Source organism: Lagenorhynchus albirostris, chromosome 11, assembly GCF_949774975.1.
Source record: "Lagenorhynchus albirostris chromosome 11, mLagAlb1.1, whole genome shotgun sequence".
Classification (NCBI taxonomy): Eukaryota; Metazoa; Chordata; class Mammalia; order Artiodactyla; family Delphinidae; genus Lagenorhynchus; species Lagenorhynchus albirostris.
In genome coordinates, this window is record NC_083105.1 from 69797602 (window position 1) to 69818377 (window position 20776).

The 20776-nt window shown below is 34.7% G+C and overlaps 1 protein-coding gene across 9 annotated transcripts in view; it reads right to left on the reverse strand.

Annotated features, from left to right (window-relative positions):
- Positions 1 to 20776, reverse strand: part of PPHLN1 (periphilin 1) — a 141568-nt gene that overhangs the window by 34554 nt on the left and 86238 nt on the right. For all 9 annotated transcript variants that reach the window (XM_060166527.1, XM_060166524.1, XM_060166528.1 and 6 more), the window contains one exon: positions 14085 to 14225. In XM_060166527.1, coding sequence (XP_060022510.1) covers positions 14085 to 14225 — 141 coding nt within the window. The remainder of the gene's footprint in view (positions 1 to 14084; positions 14226 to 20776) is intronic.

The window sequence follows — 20776 nt, forward strand, 5'->3', positions numbered from 1 at the left end:
ATGAGTACTATTTAACTCTCTAGATTAAAAAATCTGTGTTGGGCTTCCCTGGTGGCGCAGTAGTTGAGAGTCCGCCTGCCTATGCAGGGGACACGGGTTCGTGCCCTGGTCCGGGGGGATCCCACATGCTGCGGAGCGGCTAGGCCTGTGAGCCACGGCCGCTGAGCCTGCGCAGCGGGAGAGGCCACAACTGTGTTATTATTAAGACCTTATTTGATCTATAACTTTTGAACAACAAATATAAAGGACAGAAAAACACACGCAGTTGTTGAAGTAGTAAGTACAAGAGGTTTTTCTTAGTTCTCCTCAAACAGTGTCGATGAAGGATGTTAATAAACAGAATAAAATTTCAGGGCAGAGTAACGTAAATCATAATTAGAGAGCAATATAGTATGGAACTGCCCAAGCTCTGGGCAAAATTATAATTAAGAATCCTCAAAAGAAGTGTATGTATGCCTATATGTAAGAGAGAGAGAGAGAGAGAGAGAGAGAGAGAGAGAGAGAGTGTGTGTGTGTGTGTATGTGTATACACCCCTATAATTAAGCCAATGAAGCTAATGAAAACAGATAAATAATCTTCAAAGTCAGAAATATCCTGAAAATAAAGATAGAAATAAGCACCACAATTCAATACAGTCTATATATAGTAAAAGACAATGGAGTATATATGTTCAGGAAAATGTTCGAGAAAAACTGGATACAAAGAAGTGGTTTGGGCTTCCCTGGTGGCGCAGTGGTTGAGAGTCCGCCTGCCGATGCAGGGGACATGGGTTCGTGCCCCGGTCCGGGAAGATCCCACATGCCGCGGAGCGGCTAGACCCGTGAGCCATGGCCGCTGAGCCTGCGCGTCCGGAGCCTGTGCTCCGCAATGGGAGAGGCCACAACAGTGAGAGGCCCACGTACCGCAAAAAAAAAAAAAAAAAAACAAGAAATGGTTTAATGGGAGAAAGGCATACTACTACATCTGCTGACATGGAATTTTAAAAACTTTGTAACTTGAATTCACATACCATAAATGATTATTTCAAACTCCCCGGAAATAAAATACTTCCTATCAATCTAACATGCGGATTGTATGGATAAAGCAATAAATAAAAGACAAAGCCCTATTCAAAATATGAAATTTCTAATACATCTTTTATAGACTTTTTCCAAGCAAATTAATCTTTTAAAGATATATATACAAAAATTAAGTCCTACTATAGCCTCAATATAATCACTACCATCATAGGTAAAATGGAGATGACAATATAGCATCACATTATCACCATCCTACATGTTTCAGTTATTCAATATCTACTTTGCCTTTCACCTTTCACTGCTAGTAAGAGGGACTCACTAGATGAAAGTGAGAGTTGTCATTTTTGTCCTCCTTTGTTTCAATGACGTTAATTATAATTTTAACCCATTCACAAAGATTATAATTTAAAATACAAGACTACCAAAGGAACAGATTATTTTTCAGTGTGACTTACAAGTTACTTGGTCAGTTTAAGCCTTATTTTTTCTAAGTTGGGATTCCATGCGAATCCACAAAAATCCTGTAAGCACACAAGACTTAATACTTTTCATCTACTATGAAAAATAGTACAAAACAATAATAGCAGCCATGTTGATACTGACAATATATTAGGCAACTTAAATATGCATTCCCACTTAATTCTACCTTTACTATGAAGTGGGTAATATCACCATTCCCATTAGAGTAGTGAGGAAAAACCAAGGCTCAGAAAAAGTTAAGTGACGTTCCCGAAGAAGCACAGCAAGCGGCTGAACTGGGATTCAAGCCAAATCCCCTAACTCTACAGTTCCTACACTACTTATTCTAACTTCTAAAATACTGCAGCAGCACTGTGGTAATTCTCCATAAATCCTTCTACTGAGTATACAGAATTCCATAGTGTGGATGTGCTGGAATCTATTGAGTCATTGTTCTTCAGGTAGAAGAAAATGATCCTTGATGGAAGTTAGAGATATAAGAAGCAATGAAAATAATACAAACGGTGAATATTTAAATAAACCAAATGAACATTAACTGCATAAAATACTATTAAGTATCTTGTGGGGTTTAAAATACATATGGGAGTAAAATACAAACTAAATCAAATCAATCAAGAGGAAGTTCAATGGATTTCAAACGATCTATGGTGCCTGCACTGATCATCAAGGAGTGAAAAGTATTAGTTTATATTAGACTTCAATACGTCAAGGATGCACGGTGTAAAGAATGTGTAACTACAAAGAAAATGTGGGAGTATGGGAGATGAACAATAAATTTAAAAATACCAAAGAAAGAGAAAAGGACTACAGAACAGGAAGAACAACTAAACATAAATATAACAGTAACTACAGTAGATGGAAATGATTCAAAGAAAAGACATATTTTATTCAAGATGGATTTTTTAAAAACGTAACTATATGGCTGCTTACAAGAGAAATAACTTAAATACAAGAATGAAAGTAAGGTAACAAAAACAGATATCATGCCCAAACTAACTTAGATAAATATGAGACATCAGAGATTAAGGGGACTATTTCATAAAGACATAAAATAATTCTAAACTCATATGCACTTTACATCATAGCCTCAATATATAAAAGGAATAGAAACATTTAAAAGAGATATGCAAATCCACAAACATATTTGAAGGTTTTGACACAACTCTTTCAGAAACTGTTAAGACAAGCAAAATCAATACGGATATGAAAGAGTTGACACAATAATAAACTTTACCTTATTGACATACTAATAGAACAATGCACTCAACAAATAAAAAGTACACCTTCTTTTCAAGTATATGGAACACTTAGAAAAACTGACTGGACTTCCCTGGTGGAGCAGTGGTTAAGAATCCACCTGGCAATGGAGGGGACACAGGTTCGATCCCTGGTCCGGGAAGATCCCACGTGCTGCAGAGCAACTAAGCCCGTGCACCACAACTACTGAGCCCGTGTGCTACAACTGCTCAAGCCCGCATGCCTAGAGCCCATGCTCCACAACAAGAGAAGCCACTGCAATGAGAAGCCCATGCACTGCAACGAAGAGTAGCCCCTGCTCACTGCAACTAGAGAAAGCCCATGTGCAGCAATGAAGACCCAACACAGCCAAAAAAAAAAAAGAAATAAAAAAGAAAAACTGACGATGTGTTGGGCTGCAATGTAAGTTACAACAAATTTCATAGGGCTAAAATCCTAAAGAATGTTTTCTGACTAGAGTGGTTTAGAAATAGAAATTTATTTTTTTAAAAACCTACAAAATCCCTATATGTTTGGAAATTAAGAAATATTCTAAATAACTCTAAATAAGAAATCCAAGGAATATTAGGAAAATATTCTAAACTGAATGACAATAAAAATAACATCAAAATTTGGAAGATGAGCTAATGCCATGTTGAGAGGGAATTTATAGGTTAAAAGAAAAACTACAGGGCTTCCCTGGGGGCGCAGTGGTTAAGAGTCCGCCTGCCGATGCAGGGGACACGGGTTCTTGCCCCGGTCCGGGAAGGTCCCACATGCCGCGGAGTGGCTGGGCCCGTGAGCCATTGCCGCTGAGCCTGCGCGTCCGAAGCCTGTGCTCCGCAACGGGAGAGGCCACAACAGTGAGAGGCCCGCGTACCGCCAAAAAAAAAAAAAAAAAAGAAAAGAAAAACTACAAATCAGTAAGTATCTATCTCAAAAATTTTTTCAATAACAGCAATTAAACCAAAAAATGAAGAAGGAAAGAAAACAATAAAGTCAGAATTTAATGAAATATAAAATCAAAACAAGAAAAAAAAAAGAACAAAACCAAAAGTTGGTTCTTTGAAAAAGACTAATAAAGCTGGTAAATTCAGGTTACAATGATCATGGAAGATGTGGCAGCCAACCCCCAGAGAGCCCCCAGTGATCCCCACCCTCCTGGTATTTTCATCCTTGTGTAATCCCTTCCTGTTGAGTGTTGGCTGGGCTTAGTGACTCACTTGTAATTAACAGAACAAGGTAGAAGTGACAGACAGTATGTGACTCAACAGACCAAAAAAGGCAGCAAAGCATTGCTCTTTTTTGCTCACTCTTGGGGGAGGCAATGATTACATGCAAGAAACTGAAACTCATGCCAACAGCTACATGAGTGAGCTTGGAAGTGGATCTTCCAACTCCAGTCACATCTTAAGAAACTATAGCCCTTGTTATCAGCTTGACTGCAGCCTCGTGAGAGATCCTGAGCCTAGATCCCAACAGGCTTTGTTTGTTAAACTGAGAACATGAGAAACCAATTCTAAAGTTTCTACAGAAATTCACAGTTCCAAGTACAGGTACCCTTGAAAAAACAACAACAGGGAGGAGGATTTGCTCTACTGGATATCAAGACTTAATTGTAAAGCTACAGTAATGAGGACAGTGCAGTACTTTTACACGAATCAAAAGACTAACAGAATAGAACAGAGTCCAGAAACAGATTCACACATATATGGACACCTGACTTATTACACAGGTGTCAATGCAGAACAGTGAGGAACACATGGTCTTTCCAAAAGATGGTTCAGTGTCAAATGGATATCCACATGGAAAAAAGTGAAACTCGATCTCAGCTACATTTAATATACACTATATATAAAATCATTTTCAGATGGATTGTAACTCAATGTAAAAGACAAAACAGAAAAGCTTCTAGAAGATAATAAAAGAGAAAGATATCTTAAATAGGAGACAAATAAAAGCAATATAGAATAAGACTCAAAAGTCTGGGCTACATTAAAAGTAAGAATTTTTATTCCTCCATAGATATCAAAAGAATGAAAAAGCAAGACACAAAATGGGAAAAGATATCTGCAACACACATAACTAACAAAGGGCTTGTATATATATAAAGAATATATAAAGAACTTCTACAAATCATTTAAAAAAAAAGAACTCAACAGGAAAACTAGCAAGAATCTCAACAAGTACTTTACAAAAGAGTACTTGTGCTATGTGCGAATAACCATACGAAAATATCCTCAGCATCATCTGTAATCAGGGAAATGCAAATTAAAACCAAAAGGAGCTATATTACATGTAACAATATCAATGAATCTCATAAATACAACGGTGAACAAAAAAAAGCTAGGCACAAAATAATATATACTGTATGATTCCATTTGTGTAAAGCTCAAAAACTATACTACAATGTTAGGAATCAATTTAGTGGTTACCTTTGGGAAAGGAGGGGCAGTGATTAGGGAGGGGGTATGATGGGACTCCTGGGGTGCTGGTAATCTCTATTTCTTGCCCTGAATGGTAGTTTTCACTAGTGCTTGCTTTGTGAGAAATCATTCAGGTTAACAACTCTGTTTTGAACACTTCTCTCTGTACATGTGTTATACATCGCTAAGGTGACTTTCTTAAAGTAGAGCATATTAGCAATCATAGCAGAGTTTAGCATAATTGAACATCAGCTAACCAGAAAACTGAACGATGCTGAACTGCTCATTTCCTCTCAAGTCCAGATAACTGAAGGATTAGAAATCTTAAGATTCAGTTCAGAGGCAGACAAAAAAATCTCCAAATAATCTCCTGGCTAATTCAAGTAAACAAGTATTCTAAACAGAAATGATATACACTGCATTGTCCAATTTCCTGTACTACTTTTTTTAAAAACAAAATTTTAAAAAGAGAAAGAATAAAGGAAAAGTACACAAAATAGATAATTATATAAGTGACTCCCAACATCAACTCACTTCTAGTGTTTAGTTTCAAGTTACCTTTAAGCAGAAACATAAGATTATCTAAGTGCAACTTTTAAAACACCGTCTGTAAATGAATTGAGAATATCAATTAACTCACACTGTAGTCAGCAAATGAGTGTATATAACAGACAAGCTTGTTATCTCCTTGCACAATACTTGAATTAAACAACAGTTAAGAGAAGACAGCAGATGTTATAGGAGGGATCACATGTTAAAAATAAGGGATGACAAGTGAAGGGTGATATATGGGAACAATTTATGTTTTAGGAATGGGGAGGGAATTCTAAGGAGAAGGAAACATTAATCTTTTATGGTACTTCTTATGTCTAGAAAAATAGATAAGGACCAGTGAGATAGAAAAGCAATCCAAATGGAAAATGTGAAAGGAAAATTACAAAGCCCCCCAAAATAAATAAAATATTTCATAGTAAAATTATTTTCACATTTCATTTTGAACAAATAAAGGGGAAATCCCCCAAAATAAAAACAGAAGTAAAAGGACAAGAGGTAAACAGCCCAAATCTTCACACTGATGAGAAAATGGGCTCTCAAAGTTAAACTTATACAGGAAACTTGCTATAAAATATTCCTAAGAGGTAATCTGAAAGTAGTCAATATTCCAAGGTTGCAAAGAAACAGGCAAAGTAATACTCAACACAACCATAACCACTTGTATAGTGATTTTCAATATATAAAGGGCTTTCACATACAAGAGCTTGTTAATTCTGCAGGAAAACATGCAACTAATCCCATTTAACAAATGAGGAAAAGGCTCTGAGAAGTTAAAGCACTAAATGGAAGCATCCAGCAATTTCTATGCCACACTACTTAGAAATGTTCCCAATGTGAAGTACTCAGAGACTAAATAAAATTGTTAACTTAACAAAAGGGGAACTGAATAGCAAGTGACAGTAATTTGGAACCACTAGAGAAAATCCTTACCTAACACTGGTTGACAGGAAACAAAGAAGGGAGGTGAGAGAAGGAAGCTCACACATGGGCTTACGCCATGGGGAATACCTGTATTGGGTACTTTTGTTTAAATGATGACATTCCCAGGTATAATGTCCAGGATGGCCTCATCTCTTCTGGTAGTTGCAACATTTTAAGTATGGTTTTTATAAGGCTTGGTATTTGTATTGTCCAAATTTTATATTTTATGTAAAAATTGTATCTTAACAGAGTCATCAGTCTCCGTATTTATGGATTTATATCAGGTATAAATAACTTACTTTTAATTAAACGTAAAAGCTAAGACACTTGGTTTTGACATTTCAAATATGATACAAATTACCTTCTGAGACAGCTTCCAGATGAAACTCCCTTAAAGTGAAAACTTTACACTTACGTTTCAGCAACAAGCATCTATAGTAAGAGCATGCACAGAATCTGACTGATAAATTTCAAAAACTCTCAAATTTAGCCAAAATAAATGATTTATTTTCAATGGGTTTTGGGAATAAGAGATTTTTTCAGAGGTAAATCATATGTGAGTATATTTTACTAAATCTATATATGTAAGGTCCGAATAAGTGGTTGGTAATAATGGACTGTTAAATACAGTAGGGTAGACTTGATGTCTAGACAAGATAGTGGTAAGAGCTACACTTTTAAAAAGTTCGTTACTTGCTCTGATAAAAAGAAAAAACAAAGAATGTTTCTATCATGTAGGACTAGTATAAAATGCTTATTAGATCATGCATATACAATGATAGAGTTGCCACTACTTTGGAAACAATTTCATTTTAACCCATCATGTGTGACTCTTCTCCATGTCTGCAACTCTAGTTGACATTTCAGGAAGATGGTTCATTTGATTAATTTTCAAGCCTTTTCTCTGTAAAAGTAAAACAAAAATATCCTATTTTATATTGAGGGAGAAAGAGCGACCCAGTGAGAGGACTGGGAAGAATCAGCTATATAGTTAGACGGTGACTGAAACTAGACACTCGAAGAAAAGAAGAGGGCCACAGGCAGAATGGTGACTAACGGAACGTCTTGTCTACTGAAGAAAACCCTTTCTGCACAATTCATTAGCTCAACAAGCACTATTTAATTACTGACTGATGCACAGCAATGATAAATATTTGAGTTTTTAAAAAGCATTTTAATGTAAGTACACTGTGTCCTCATTAAGAGGTTTAAAAAAGAATCAACGCTTAAATATTCTATAGTTAAATCTGAAATTAGCTTCTTTATGTACACATATAATAGTGTGTACAGAAGAAGCAATATTTAGCTTTTAATTTTTAATATGATTTAGATTAGGAAGAGACCTAAGATTATTCAGCCTAACTTTTTTATTTTGAGGAAGAAAATGAAGAAAAGCCAGTGAGCAGCCCATACGGTCACAAAATGGTTAACATGTAGAATTCAAATTAAAATAAAAATCACATATTAAGTAGACTGATCTAGACTTACAGCAAAACTGTATTAACCTATAAGACTGATGACCTAGACAGGCAACAAAATGATTTCTGAAGTAACTTGATTTTTATTAACTAGAGTAAGGAAAGTGGCCCCAACCTGGCTAAGAAATAAAATTTCCTCAATATACCAAGGCTGGCATAGCTATGATTGACTATAAAAAATAATGTCTTTACCAAAACAAATGTATATTCAGTTTAAGTCTTTGGAAGTTAAAAGAAGGAAAGAAGAAAAATACACAATTCCCCCTATCAAGAGTCTCTGAGTAGTCTCTCTGTTTTAGAACATTAGATTGGCACCCTCTCTGGATCTAAAATGATTCCTGTCTATATTTCAATTATAAATTATCAGATAAATATAGTAATCAACCATTCTGTTAATAGAGAGACTTAACTTGCAGGTAGAACTATCAGCTTTTTCATAAAACAGCTTTATGTTATTAGGATAGTGTCCTGAAATAGCCAAAGAGGTCTTAAAAATGAATTTGCCTTCATGGTACTTGTTCTTTTTTGAATTACTCACCAAATAAGAAGAAAGAAGAGATGGACCTTCCCCCTTACAAATGATGACTTTCTGCGATTTGAGGAGCATCATGAGTAATGTATTTAAAGAATATTATCAGGTACATCCCCGCAATTAGATTGGCTTAGATTTTATTAATTGCATCTACTAACATAATTTTTAAGAAAGGCTGATAAAGATTGGTACAAGCAAGAAATTCAGATTCTCTACAAACTCACATATTACAGTTACGCTCAAACTTGACATGCCATTAGAACCATAAGAGGTAAACAGGCACTCTGGTGATCTCCTATGCAGTTACTAAAACCTGTACAGCACTTCACAAAACATAAACACAGGCATTTGACACCCACAGTATTAAAGCAACTCCACAGCCCCAAAATGTATATATTAAATGTAATATTTTGTTTATTTAAAAAAATACATATATATACATTTTTTTAATGTGGAGAAATCAGAGGACCTATATTTTGAAACACGGTTCCCAAGGGATTATAAATGTCTATTAATAGGGGACTAGTTATATATACTGATATAGAATGGTCACTAAAACACTGAACAGGGTACAGAGTATGGTACTGTATTTAAAGAAAAAGCATGGAGACACACACACACCAACTTTTATCTCCACTCATCTGAATCAAACATGCTCCAGATGTGTGTGTGTGTATATGTATGTATGTGTGTATACACACATACATAAATACTGTATATAAACTCTGTGTATACACATATATATGTATATATACACATATATACACATACATCACATATACAGTATATCTACGCTCTGGGGAAAGAAACTGGGCAGCTAAGAATTATAGGTGAGAAGGAAACTTGTTTTCCCTGCATAATCTCTTGTGCCTTTTGAATTTTATCCTTGTGTATTTTATCACTTAAAATACAGCTTTCAATGGATGGGCTGGAGGACATTTTAACATAATAGAAAAGACTTTCATAAATAGTTGTTTTGGGTGATATTTACAAAGTGCTACAACTGTTACAACTTATCCAACTGAATATTTAAGATCTATGCATTTTATTGCATGTTAATTATACCACAATTAAAAAACAGTACAAAAGTCTCTTAATTTACATAAAAGGTGGTCATAGTTTTCAACCTTTCAGTACATTAGAAAGTATAGAAGAACCTAAGAAAAAACTGTCACCTCCTTCCAACTCCTTGTTACTCCAAATATGGTACAGACTAGTAAAATCAGCGTCACCTGGGAGAATGTCAGACATTCCAATCTCAAGCCCCATCCCAGATCTACTGAATCAAAATCTGTATTTTAACAAGATCCCCCAGTGATTTACACCCACATTAAAGTTTGAGAAGCTCTGATAACTAACTTACCGGAATATTTATGGCAGATATCCAACAAGCTCTACTTTTTAAAAGCCCCACAGATGTACAACAAAAGCAGAGAATTACAATATAAGCATGGTGCCTTGAGAGTGAAGAGATGAAAGGTTCTTTTTTTTAAGACTAGTTGGCAGAGCAAAAGATCCTAATAAACTTCAGTTACACACCAACTATCCTTACAGTTGCTTCACTAGGCACCTGCTTCTCTACAACTTCTTGGGTCTTTAGGAGGATTTTAGCCACCTGACACTCTTAGTCATATGATCTGCTAGGCCAACAATGCATATGCATATTTTTTGTCTGTGTATGTATACATATACATGTGTGTGTGTGTGTGTGTGTGTGTGTGTGTGTGTACCCACCCCAGATCTACTCATATTATCTGATTCCATCTGAAGGAAGAGGAAGATAGAACAATCAAAGCCAGATCTTGCCAGTGGGAAATTACAAGAAGACTTAAATATCATTAGATGCCAGGTCGCCAAGAAAACAGAGGATCTCACTGACAGGCTATGTCTAAGCACAATTTTATCAAAATTTATGAGGGATTTTGCAAATCTTAAATAAGAGAATTCCAAAGAGTTAAAGTAAATATTGCTTTATCCCTCAAGGTACAATAAAGGGAAGAAGGGTATGTAATAATGGAGGATTTCAATTTGCATCGTTCATTCAAAGTAACAATTTGTTAAAAGCCAAGATTCCTCACTGGTAAAATATCAAGGAGTAGGATGCACTTTCAAATCAAATAGTTCAGTAGTAGTAGGTATGTGAGGACTTGAGAGATATATCACGATCAAGGGGTTAATGCCAAATACCTGAACCAGAATATGAATCACCTATATATTTCTTTTGAATTTTAGAATTTTATTTATTTTTTATACAGTAGGTTCTTATTAGTTATCCATTTTATACATATTAGTGTATATATGTCAATCCCAATCTCCCAATTCATCACCTATATTTTTGTGGATTAAGTCTCTCTAGGAATTACCATAATGACAGAAGAAATTCTGAAGTTCGCCTTTCTAAGCTCAGAAGCCAGAAAGCCTAGGAAAATATTCCAGTATTTGAATGTAAAAGGTGGCCCAAACTGGGTAAGAGGGGATAATCTGGGGAAATAGGGGGAAAAGATACACCACAGGATCCAAAGCATAAGGAGGATAAATGTGCTGTACCAAGAGAATGAATCATATCCACTAAAAGATATTTATGTAAAAGTGAGATGATTCAAATGATCTCTAGCAACATAATATTCAGAGATGCAATCTGATGTCTTCTGGCTCAAGGATTTTAGACCAGTGGTTCTCCACCATATACGACTATAAGCTGGCAGCTTTTTCAAAAGACACCTGTACCTCTACCCTACCGAATTCTTATATGCCCAGGAATGAGATGGCAATAATATGGCAAAGAACATGAATCTGCTCTTATTGAAGTGATTCTGATACACTCTATATCCATATGCGTGCCCTTAAACATCGAATAAGCCACATTTGTAGGCCCTCTGAATTAAATTAAATTTTGGCCTGAAGATTTAGTTTATTACATATTGTAATACTGCCTCAAGTTAATGACTTTCTTTGGATTCAAGGGCTGAAGGACCTAATTTATATAAACCCTCAAAAAACATGTGGAAATTTATAAGATATCTGAACATATTGCACTTGACATAACAGGGAGAAAAAGCAACTTGGCTATAACACCAATATTTATATTCCTACATTATTCTAAGTTTGATTTGTTGGCCTCATCTATGCAGGCTCTTTTTGGGGGGGCTATTATTCATTTTTTAAATCATGCAATATTTCAAGCATATGGAAAAATATAAATTACTAGACAGCTGTATAATAACTACCATCTAGCTTTCTCAAACCTTTATAATATTCCTATCCATCTGGTATTTAATCTCTAAAAATAAAATGTGCAAATGTTGGAGAGAAATCCCCTTAAACCTAATTTTTTCATTTTCAAAAATCACTGTAACATTAAGACATGATTTATAAAATAATTACATGTCATTATTTACTAGCTTTGTGACATTTTGAGGAATTCTGGTTTGATTTTCTTGTCAATATATGAAAACCAAAGTACCCTAGCAACACAGTAGTTACATTCCAATATTTAACATCATTAAGTTCTCTATTTTATAATGGTTTTACTTCTCTAGTACATCAGAATACAGTAATGACCTTTTAGAGTTATTTTCCTTTCTTTAGTTCATCTTTCCTTGTTCAATATACTTTAGTATCAGATTTTTCATGTGTTTGAACAATGGACAGATGAAAACAGAAATACAGTCATACTTACAGGTCAAACATATATGGGTGTCTGTAAAGTATACAAACACTGGTTTCATACTAAATAATTTTATGTGTGTGCTGCTAAGCTAGGCTCTACCTCTGACTGGTAACCCACCTTTTCAAGATCAAATAGATCACCTATGACTAATAACAAGAGGAGACAGTACAAAAATATTAATAAATAACAACCCAAAATACTCCCTCCCAATAGGGGAGTCAGTCAAGTTTTTCTACCAGTTATATTCTTAAGAAAACATCTCCTTTAAAGAGCTGCAATTTAGGTGAAAAAGAAAAATAACATTAAATAATTCATTCACTTAACAATCACTTATCAAGCACTTACTAAGTGCTGGGCCTAGGCACTCTGTTAAGTGGTCAGGTTAAGACACACTCTGATTTCAAGTGACTCAGTGACTATTCATACAACACATATTTCTTGTGAGCCCACTACATGCCAATCGCTATTCTGGGTAATGAAGATAAAGCAGTAAACAAAACAAAGTCCTTGCTCTCATGAAGCTTCCATATGGAAGGGAGACAAGCAAACATATGTCAAATGGTAGGGAAAAAAAAAAGCTACAAAGAAAAATAAGTCAGAGTAAAAAGACAGTAATTTTATATAGGGCAATGATATTCATATTCGTACTGGAAGATACACCTAGTGAGCAAACCATTTATTTACTCCCATTTAATTGATATCTTGAAAGGCACCAATCTGCCTTTCACATCACCAAATTAAACCGGATTTTCTCAGTCACCGTTTTCTTATATAAGCTGCACAATCATATCTAGGATTTAAATAAGATCTTCTACTTAACCAAGGGAAATAGATTTTAATTGATGTGGAAATGGACAGCGCCTTGAGAAAAGGTTTAATTTTGTTCTTAATTTCCAACAGTTTTTAGAAGATTATATAACAATATAATGACATTTACTCAAGGCACTAGAGAGTAACAACATCAAAAACAAACAGCTGTACAACATGTCACATTTTAGAAAGCCCTTTCACATTTCATTTACTTCATTTAATTCTCATAAAGTGATAATACCCTATAAAGCAGGTAATATTTCCATATTGAAACACTTTCAACTTTTCTATGCATAATGAGCATATGCGAGGAGGATTAAAGAGGAAATGATGGCTACTTTTTAAATCTTAGGTAAGACAAAGCCTCTAGGCTTATTCTATTCCAAAATTACATTTCACACTGTATTAAGATACAGATGGAAGGTTTTGTCCTATAACTATTCCTTAAGCAATCTATTCAATCTATTAAAAACAAGACCCTGACTTTTCAAAATGACATCATTAAAATTAGATTTAAATACCTATCCTTTATTTTTTCTTTAATATTTGAAAAATACTTAAAAGTATAATGAAAACCATCAAGAAACATCTGTAATCCCAGTATTCAAAACTAACATTTGCTATTATATTGGTATATTGAATATTTTTCAACCCATCTCTAAGTTTAATAGTTCTTTAATTGCTCCACACTAACTAGAATATTAATATTCTCTAAAATAGAAGCTTGCTTTTTATTAAAAAGAGAAAAAAAAGTAAGCAGGGGTGGAGGACCAAACTGATCAAAATTACTGTGAAATCAAATCAAACATTTTTTAGAATTTTTTACATTGTAATTTCAGGGTCACAAATGGAAAAAGACAAAATGAAATATTTATTCAATAAATATTTACTGTAACTACTGTGTACAAAATGACAGGAACAAAAGATTTTATACTTTAAGCAGACTGGATTCTCACCTGTTCAATCTCTTTGGTTTTTGAGGCTATTGCTTTAGAGCGACTGGTTAGCTGACTGTCTTCGAATAATTCTATGCCATCTGTTGCATTTGTCTCAGGTTCTTCTGGCTGGTCAATGAACAATGGTGCCGTGGATCCCGCCTTTAAAAAGAATTAGAAATCTTTTATTACTTTCTTAAAGGACATACAGCATTTTAGATGACTGAATATAAGCACCAATTGGCAGATTATCTCAAGAGAAAGTGCTAAATTTAACCTGTCTTAAGAAAAGAAACACTTTCAATCTTGCTATGCATAATGAACTTATGTGAGGAGGATTAAAGAGGAAATGATGGCTACTTTTTAAATCTTAGGTAAGACAAAGCCTCTAGGTTTATTCCATTCCAAAATTATATTTCATACTATATTAAGACAGAGCTAGAAGGTTTTGTCCTGTAACTATTCCTTAAGCAATCTATATAAGAAACACAGAAGAAAAAAGTCCAACTGGAAGTGAGAAGTGTGAACACACATAAGCAAATATATTACACAGAAACATAGAAAAGGACTCTACTTCAGAAGTTAAAAATACCCTGCCTCCTGTAACCTAAGAATTTATTGAAATAACTGAAAAGAAAACAACTCCAAACAGCAATAATTATTACTTCAACAATACTGCAATAGTTCATTAATGAGTAAATGATCCCATAAAAAGCCCAAGGCCGATTATCTTACTTTCTAAAAATACTTTTGATGAAAAGAGGAAAACTAAATAAATGAGGGAAAACTATTATTTAACTACAATGCATTAGTTTACTCAAAAATTTATTCTATGATAAATGCCAAGCACTGCTCAAGTGACACTAGATCTATCAATGAACAGAACAGACAAAAGTTCTTGGCTTCATGGAGCCTGCAGTAAGCAGTATCTTGGAAAGAGTAAAGTTTGAGCTAATATATTTTACTGTTGTATATTTTAGTTGGGTGGGAGGTGAAGGAGGAAATAAGAAAACTGTACTTATCACAAGTTTATCAAAAAACTTACGGTTTTCGTGATTGACGTAGCAGCAAACAGCAGTAGGTTTACAGAAGTCACAAGATATATATTAATTAGTGGTATTTTTCACCTGTAAGAGCAGTGGCATTCCAACATCTAATGTGTTGTACACTGCCACAACCTCTTTAGAGAGTAATTTGGCAATATTTATCAAAATGTACCACATATCCCTTTCACCAAGCACCTTCACCTGTAGGAACTTAATCTACAGATACACACATGAGCAACGAATGCTAAGATATGGTTGCCGTTAGTGGCAAATGATTGAAAACAACCTAAACGTCCATCAAGTAAATTATGCACTATCTAGAACCATGGAATACTAAGAAATCATTTAAAAGAATAAGAACAGTCTAAATATACTGCATACTGTATCCTAATTTTTCTCCTGGCAAGTCCTGAAGGTCATTCCCCATAAATATACTGCCAGTTGTGTCAAAAACAAAAGGGAAGAGGGAAGCATGGATATATATACCTTTATGCATATATATGAACACACTATCTCTGGAGGGATATAACCTATGGGGAAAAAAATGATAGAAGAGGCTGTCTCAATAGGGATAACTTAGAAGACACTGTACCTATTCCAATGCCTTTTGAATTTCTGACATGTGCATGCATAATCTACTTTTTTAAAAAACCTGGTTTTTATAAGTCTGAGTTATATATCTTAAGGGATTTAAATTGAAAGTATACGAATCATTTAAGGGGAGAGGATTCTGGGAAGACAGCAGAATAGGAAGCACTAGCAATCTGTCTCCCAACCTACACAAAAAATTACACTGGCATAATGTCTGATTTAACTATTGTGGAACTCTGGACTCTGTTGAAGTCTTGTCCCTTCCGAGGAAGACATGGGTGGTAAAACTGAGGTTAAATTCAGCTCTTCACACAGTAGCAGCTGCCCATCTCCCACCCCTACCCACTTGGCAGGAAGCTGTGTACATGTTCCTAGAGCAGCTTACACATTGCTTATGGGAGTCAGACTGGGGAAAAAGTACCCTATCCTTCAAATATCAGGGAACTGTGCTCCGATCACTGATTGCTGCTTCTGATCAGAGGGGCAGACAAACAGGCGAACAGCCATTATTATTATACCTCCCCCGACTGTTGCAAGCCCCTCTTATTCTGACTGAAGTGACTTCCAGGGGATATAAAGGACCAGAACCCTCCCCCCTTCATTTTTCACACCTTCCTCTTTTGGGAGCCAGACATTAAAGATAAGAATGTTAAAAAAAAAAACTGTATACATGGGGGAAGTTAGAAAGTAAATGGGCACAACAAGGGAAAGGCTCAGAAAGAACAGAGAAGACTTTGTTTACACCTCAGACTGATCCTCAGTACAGAAACAGCCAACAATAAAAAACAAACAGTAACAACAACAACAACAAACCCAGCAAGCCCAGGGGAACAGGGGGAATCTGACTTACAGAGTTACCACATTATTAGATTCAAATGCCCAGTGTTCAACAAAAAAAATCACAAATCATACAAAGAAACGGCAAAGTACTGCTCATTCAAAGAAAAAAATGAATCAACAGAAACTGCTCCTGAAAAAGACCTAATGGCAGATCTACTGGATGAAAAAACTTTAAAATAACCATCTCTAAGATGCACAAAGAACTAAAGAAAGTTGTGGGAAAAGCCAAGAAAGCAATGTGTGAACAAAATAGAAATATCAATAAAGAAATAAAAAACCTAAAAGGAAATGAAAAAGAAATTTCATAGCTAATAAGACCAATAATTACAATAAAAAATTCACTAGAGGGATTCAAAGGCAGAAGAAAGAATCAGTGAACTTGAAAAACAGGACAAGGAAATAGGAAATTATTGCCTGAAGGACAGAAAGAAAAAAGATTGAAGAAAAGTGAACAGAACCTAAGGGATCTGTGGAGCACCATCAAGTGGACCAATATACACTTAATATATACATCCTTCTGGGAATCTCAGAAGGAGGAGAGAGAGAAAGGGGCAGAGAAGATACTTGAATGAATAATGGCTGTAAACTCCCAAATCTGATGAAAGACATGAATATAAACATCCAAGAAGCTCAAAAAAACCCAAGATGAACTCAAAGAAGCTCAAAAGACACATTATAATCAAACTTTAAAGATAAAGACAAAGGGAGAATCTTGAAAGCAGCAAGAAATCATCATCATCAATACAAGGGGTCTTCAACTAAGATTAAGCAGATTTCTCATCAGAAACTTTGGAGGCCAGAAGACAGTGGACTGATATGTTCAAAGTGTTAAAAGAAAAAACTGCCAACAAAGACTGCTATATCCACCAAAACTGTCCTTCATAAGTGAGGGAGAAATTAAGACATTCCCAGATAAACAAAAGCTGAGGAAGTTCATGATACTAGATCTGTCATGCAAGAAATGCTTAAGGAAGCCCTGCAAGGTGAAATGAAAGGACTCTAGATGGTAACTCGAAGCTGTATGGAGGAATAAAGAGCTCAATGAAGTTAAATGCATAGTTAAAACAGCTAGTATTACTGTAAATAGTTGGAAACTGCACTTTTTATTTGCAACATGATTTAGGAGACTATGACATTTAAAGAAAAAAATTATTAGTGTAAAAACTAGTATCACTGCAATGTTGGTTTATAACTCCAAGTCTTATTTTCTAGATAATTTAATATGCTAATGTATTTAAAATAATTATTAGTTTATGGTTTGGGGCGGCACACAATGTATAACGATGTAATTGTGGAACATCAACAAATGAGGAGGTAGAGACAGAGCTGTAAAGGAGTACAGGCTTTGTATGTTATTGCAGGTAAGCTGGTATAAATTTAAATTAGTGTTACAATTTTAGGATGTTAAATGTCTTCTCCATTGTACCCACAAAGAAAACAGCTATAAAATATACACAAAAGGAAACAAGATAGAAATTTTAACATTTCACTACAAAAAATCAACTAAAAACAAAAGAAGACCTGAATGCAGGAAATGAAGAACAAAAAAGTTACAGGGCATATAGACTACAAATAGCACAATGACAGGAGTAAGTCCCTCCTCAGTAATTACTTTCAAGTGTAAATGGTTTAAATTCTCCAGTCCAAAGACAGAAATTGGCAGAATGAATAAAAACATATGATCCAACAATATGTTATCAACAAGAGATTCACTTGAGACCCAAAGGCACAAACAGGTGGAAATTAAAAGGATGGAAAAAAGATATTCCATGCACATAGTAAACAAAAGAGAGCAAGAGTGGCTATAATAATATCAGACAGATAAACTCTAAATAAAAAAAGGTTACCAGAGACAAGGACATTATGTATTAATAAAAGTTTCAATAAAGCAAGAAGGTATAACAATTACAAACATTTACACACCTAATGACAAACTATAAAAATATATGAAACAAAACCTGACAAAATTGAAGGGAGAAATAAACAGTTTCACAATAATAAGTAAGGAAATAAGTAAGGGAATAGTGGGCTTAAGCAACACAATACACTAACTACATCTAACAGACATATACAGAACAATCCACCAAACTTCAACAGAGTATACATTCTTCTCAAGTGCACATGGAACATTTCCCTGTATTGGGGCACATATTAAGTCTCAACAGATTTAAAAAGAAAAATCTGGAAAATTCACAAAATTCTGGAAATTAATGTACTTTTAAACAAACAAAGAAAAATCACAAGGGAAAGTAAGAAATACTTAGAGATGAATGAAAATGAAAACACAACATACCAATGAAAAGAAAACAAAATGCAGTACACACACACTGCTATACTTAAAATAGATAACCAACAAGGACTTACTGTAAAAAAATTTTTAAAAAAAGAATGTACTCCTAGCCCATCCAAAAACCCCAATCAATTTCCCAAAATATCACTAAAGTATCTTTTAAACCTATTTAAAAATCCACTAAGGAATTCTAAATAATATAAAGCATTTAACACACACACACACACACACACACACACACACACAATATAGTACACACATACACAGTGGAATATTACTCAGCCTTTTAAAAGAAACAGGAAATTCTACAATATGCTACTACATGGATGAACCTAGAAGACACTATGCATAATGAAATAAGCCAGTCACACAAAAAAAATACTATATGATTCCACTTAAGTACTTAAAGTAGTTAAAATCATAATGACAGAAAGCATAATAGTGGTTGCCAGGGACTGAGGGAGGGAGAGAATAAACTGATAAAATTGCTTTGGAGAGTTGTTGTTTAATTGGTGTAGAGTTTCAGTTTTACAGGTGAAAAGAGTTAAGGGGATGGAGGGTGGTGATGTGCATAATAATGTGAATGTATTTAATACCACTGAACTATACACTTAAAATGGTTAAGATGAGCCTTAAATGACACAATAGACCAGATAGATTTAATTGATATTTATAGGACATTCCATCCAAAAACAGCAGATTACACTTTCTTCTCAGGTGCACATAGAACATTCTCCATGATAGATCACATCTTGGGTCACAAATCAAGCCTCAGTAAATTTAAGAAAACTGAAATCGTATCAAGCATCTTTTCTGACCACAACGCTATGAGGTTAGAAATCAATTACGGGGAAAAAAACGTAAACAATACAAACACGAGGAGGCTAAACAATATGTTATTAAATAACCAAGAGATCACTAAAGAAATCAAAGAGGAAATCAAAAAATACCTACAGACAAATGACAATGAAAACATGACAATCCAAAACCTATAGGATGCAGCAAAAGCAGTTCTAAGAAGGAAGTTTATAGCAATACAAGCCTACCTCAAGAAACAAGAAAAATCTCACATAAACAATCTAAACTTACACCTAAAGGAACTAGAGAAAGAAGAACAAACAAAACCCAAAGTTAGCAGAAGGAAAGAAATCATAAAGATCAGAGCAGAAATAAATGAAATAGAAACCAAGAAAACAATAGTAAAGCTCAATAAAACTAAAAGCTGGTTCTTGGAGAAGATAAACAAAATTGATAAACCATTAGCCAGACTCATCAAGAAAAAGAGGGAGAGGACTCAAATCAATAAAATTAGAAATGAAAAAGGAGAAGTTACAACAGACACCACAGAAATACAAAGCATCCGAAGAGACTACTACAAGCAACTCTATGCCCATAAAATGGATAACCTGGAAGAAATGGACAAATTTTTAGAAAGGTATAACCTTCCAAGACTGAACCAGGAAGAAATAGAAAATGTGAACAGACCAATCACAAGTAATGAAATTGAAACTGTGATTAAAAATCTTCCAACAAACAAAAGTCCAGGACCAGATGGCTTCATAGGTGAATTCTATCAAACGTTTAGAGAAGAGCTAACACCCATCCTTCTCAAACTCTTTCAAAAAACTGCAGAGGAAGGAACACTCCCAAACTCATTCTATGAGGCCACAATCACCCTGATGCCAAAACCAGACAAAGATACCACAAAAAAAGAAAATTACAGACCAATATCACTGATGAATATAGATGCAAAAATCCTCAACAAAATACTAGCAAATAGAATCCAACAACACATTAAAAGGATCACACACCATGATCAAGTGGGATTTATCCCAGGGATGCAAGGATTCTTCAATATAGGCAAAGCAATCAATGTGATACACCATATTAACAAATTGAAGGAGAAAAACCATATGATCATCTCAATAGATGCAGAAAAAGCTTCT